The sequence below is a fragment of the Chaetura pelagica genome, unplaced genomic scaffold (assembly GCF_000747805.2).
Source record: "Chaetura pelagica isolate M959 unplaced genomic scaffold, ChaPel_1.0 scaffold1043, whole genome shotgun sequence".
NCBI classification, from domain to species: Eukaryota; Metazoa; Chordata; class Aves; order Apodiformes; family Apodidae; genus Chaetura; species Chaetura pelagica.
Genome location: NW_009952599.1, coordinates 4,727 through 8,548, shown reverse-complemented (window position 1 = coordinate 8,548; position 3,822 = coordinate 4,727). Strand labels below are relative to the sequence as shown.

Below are 3,822 nucleotides of genomic sequence, written 5' to 3'. Positions count from 1 at the left end.
ACCCCCCCCCTCCCCAGCACCCCCCACCTGTGGCCCCTTTGCACAACTGGAACCGGTCTCGGGTCTTCGCGGTGGGGTTTGGGTTTGGTGTTTTGGGTTTTAAAGGAAAGTACAAAAAGCTCCTGGATGGGTTTTTGAGGCTCCGTTCCAGCCCCCATCACAGCTGAGCTGGGTTGAGCTGATTGAATCTGATTTGATTTGATCTGATTCTGATTTGATGTGATCTGATTCCATTTGATTCGAGCTGATTTGGATCTGAGCTGATTCGATTTGATCTGATTCTGAGCTGATTTGATCTGATTCAATTTGATCTGATTCTGATCTGATTCAATTTGATCTGATTCTGATCTGATTCAATTTGATCTGATTTTCATCTATTTGATCTGATTCAATTTGATCTGATTTTGATCTGATTTGATCTGATTCACTTTGATCTGATTCTGATCTGATTCAATTTGGTTTGATCTGATTCTGATCTGATTCGATTTGATCTGATTCTGAGCTGATTTGATCTGATTCAATTTGATCTGATTTTGATCTGATTTGATCTGATTCACTTTGATCTGATTCTGATCTGATTCAATTTAATCTGATTCGATTTAATTTGATTCTGATCTGATTCAATTTGATCTGGTTCTGATCTGAGTTGATTTGATCTGATTCTGATCTGATTCAATTTAATCTGATTCGATTTAATTTGATTCTGATCTGATTCAATTTGATCTGGTTCTGATCTGAGTTGATTTGATCTGATTCTGATCTGATTTAATCTGATTCAATTTGGTCTGATTCGATTTGATCTGATTTTGATCTGATTTGATTTGATCTGATTCAGATCTGATTCAATTTGGTCTGATTCGATTTGATTTGATTCCATTTGTTTCCCTTTGGTTTTTTGAAGACCTGCTTTTTATTTCCTTCCACTTCCCTGGCAGGGGGGGAGGGAAATCTCTCAGAACTCCTTGATGAGCACAGGCTAATTAACCCCCCCACACTAATTAACCACCCCACAACTCCAGCTGCCCGGGGAAATGCTCCCAAGCACATCAAAAAGGGAAGTTTAGTTTTAATTTTGTTTTAAAAAGGGATTTTTAAAGTGGGATTTTCTTTTTGACCAGCCCGAATTCCCGTGGGATTCCAGGTGGGATGGGCAGTTCCCCCTGCAGCTGCCAGGTCTTTCCTCCTGCTCTGCCTTCCCTCTCCTACTTCATTCTCTTATTGATGCACCTGAGCCCCTGTGGTAATTAAGGGATTGGATTTGGGGGGTTAATTAGCACCAGTTGGAACCTCCAGCTCTGCTCCTTTTCCATCCTCCTCGGATTCTCCCACCCCAGAGGGTTCTTCTCACCCTGCAGGGAGAGGAGGAGGAAGGGCTGGAGATGCTGAAGCTCCATCCCGAGCACCCCCAGCCAGTTTGTTTCCTTGGAAAAGCAGCTTTTGGAATCCTGTGGCTTCCCCAGTCCAGCCTGGGAGACGTGGATTTTTATGGAAACCTGGGCAAGAAAGAAGAGCTGGAGACGCTTTTCCCTCCAGAGCTGCTCCCAAACCCCGTGTCAGACTTGGCTTTTTCCAAGGCAGGTTTCCAAAGCTGTGCCAGGGTTTCTGAGGAGAGGCAGGAATTGTCCTCCAGGAGCTCCAGAGCCCGTTCCCTGGAGAGCAGGAGCAGTGAGATGGTGATTTGGGAGAGAGCAGGAGCAGAACTGGAGCATCTCCCCTTCCCACTCATCACAGCAATGGAGCAAAATGTTCCTGCAACAGCAACAAAACCCCCTCTATATGCACTATTTTTTTAATCAAATAACCCCCTATTTGTATACCCAGCAGCACTAAAGCTTAGAGAATGTTTAGATTTTTAAAAACCCTTTCAGCCCTTCCTACATTCCCATATTCCTTCCTGGTTTCCCAACACGAGGAGCCAGCAGGAACACAAGTGGAAGAAAAGCTTCTGTTCCTCTTGCCTTGAGCTTTCCCTGGTTCTTTTCCCTCCCAAGGAGAGGCACAAATCCTTTGGGATGTGGCTGCTTCCATAGGGAACCACCCCTCATGCCCTCTCCTTGCTCCACAGCAGCTTCTCCCCTGGTATTTTTGATGGATATTCCAGCAATATTCTTTGTTTTGAGGTGGAAATTCAAAAAAAACCACATTATCTGTAGCTTTTCTAGTTTTGTATCCTCATCCTAACAAGCCTATTTTGGGTTTTTTTATATGTATTTTTTATATACAGCCTGTTTACACGACAGTATTAACGTTTTAACATGTTTATAAAGGTGATTGTACATGGTGTGGAGTGTTCTGGTTTATTTTTCCTTCCTTATCTGGCTTTTTTTATTTGGATTGAATCACTTGCTGTAGAAATAGCACAGGATCTGACCCCTCTCCCAGCACTTCCACCCCTCCCTGCTGTGAAATGGTGATTGATCCAGAGGCAAAGAAGGGAGAAAGTGGATTTTTTGGGGTCAGAATCCTCGGTGCTCTTGGCTTTTTGTGGTGTTTGGGGGTTTGGTTTTGTTTTAAGCCAAACTCTCCATGGATTGTCCTGCTGGATCATCCACCAGCTCTTGCAGAGAAACTGGGGGAGATTCTGGTGTTTCCATCCGTCCTGGCAGGAGGTAAAAAGGAAAAGTTGATGCTCTGTGACGTGTCCATTTGGGAATTTGGGGCTCCAGATCTGCTTGGGAGGTGATAAAATGAACATTTCTCAGCACCCAGAGTGGTTTGTTGTCCTTGTTCAGGCTGTTAATTAATTGCAAAGCCCAGGTGATCAAGCACTGTGCTCTGTACCTATTGTTTTATACAATAAACCCATGGGGTTTGGGGTAGCTCTGGTGCCTTCTCTCTTCTTCCAGGGCTGAAGGGGCAGACGGGGTCTCTGATCTCGTGCCCCGGGCACAGCCAGGCTGGTGCCATCCCTGGGGGTGACAGTGTCCCCCAGGATGGCCTCAATTTGGGGAGGTGAAGGAGGAGGAACAGAAGAAGAAGAAAGAAGAAGGAGGAACAGAAGTAGAAGGAACAGAAGAAGAAGAAAGAAGAAGAAGGAGGAGCAGAAGAAGAAAGAAGGAACAGAAGAAGGAGAAAGAAGAGCAGAAGAAAGGAGGAGCAGAAGAAGAAGAAAGAACAGAAGAAGAAGAAGGAGAAGAAGAAGAAGAAAGAATAGAAAAAGAAGGAGCAGCAGCAGAAGAAGGAGCAGAAGAAGGACAAAGAGAAAGACTAGAAAAAGAAGGAGCAGAAGAAGAAGAAGAAACAGAAGAGCCCAGGTGATCAAGCACTGTGCTCTGTACCTATTGTTTTATACAATAAACCCATGGGGTTTGGGGTAGCTCTGGTGCCTTCTCTCTTCTTCCAGGGCTGAAGGGGCAGACGGGGTCTCTGATCTCGTGCCCCGGGCACAGCCAGGCTGGTGCCATCCCTGGGGGTGACAGTGTCCCCCAGGATGGCCTCAATTTGGGGAGGTGAAGGAGGAGGAACAGAAGAAGAAGAAAGAAGAAGAAGGAGGAGCAGAAGAAGAAAGAAGGAACAGAAGAAGGAGAAAGAAGAGCAGAAGAAAGGAGGAGCAGAAGAAGAAGAAAGAACAGAAGAAGAAGAAGGAGAAGAAGAAGAAGAAAGAATAGAAAAAGAAGGAGCAGCAGCAGAAGAAGGAGCAGAAGAAGGACAAAGAGAAAGACTAGAAAAAGAAGGAGCAGAAGAAGAAACAGAAGAAGGAGAAAGAAGGAGCAGAAGGAGAAGGAGCAGAAGGAGAAGGAGCAGAAGGAGAAGGAGCAGAAGGAGAAGGAGCAGAAGGAGAAAGAGAAAGAATAGAAAAAGAAGGAGCAGAAGAAGAAGAAG

General features: G+C 45.0%; 1 protein-coding gene across 1 annotated transcript in view; it reads left to right on the top strand.

The window, feature by feature from the left end:
- The first annotated feature begins 1,221 nt into the window (after positions 1 to 1,221).
- RBM8A (RNA binding motif protein 8A) overlaps positions 1,222 to 3,822 on the top strand; it is a 6,740-nt gene continuing 4,139 nt past the window's right edge. Inside the window, exons 1-2 of the mRNA XM_009993730.1 lie at positions 1,222 to 1,240; positions 2,933 to 3,000. Coding sequence (XP_009992032.1) covers positions 1,222 to 1,240; positions 2,933 to 3,000 — 87 coding nt within the window. The remainder of the gene's footprint in view (positions 1,241 to 2,932; positions 3,001 to 3,822) is intronic.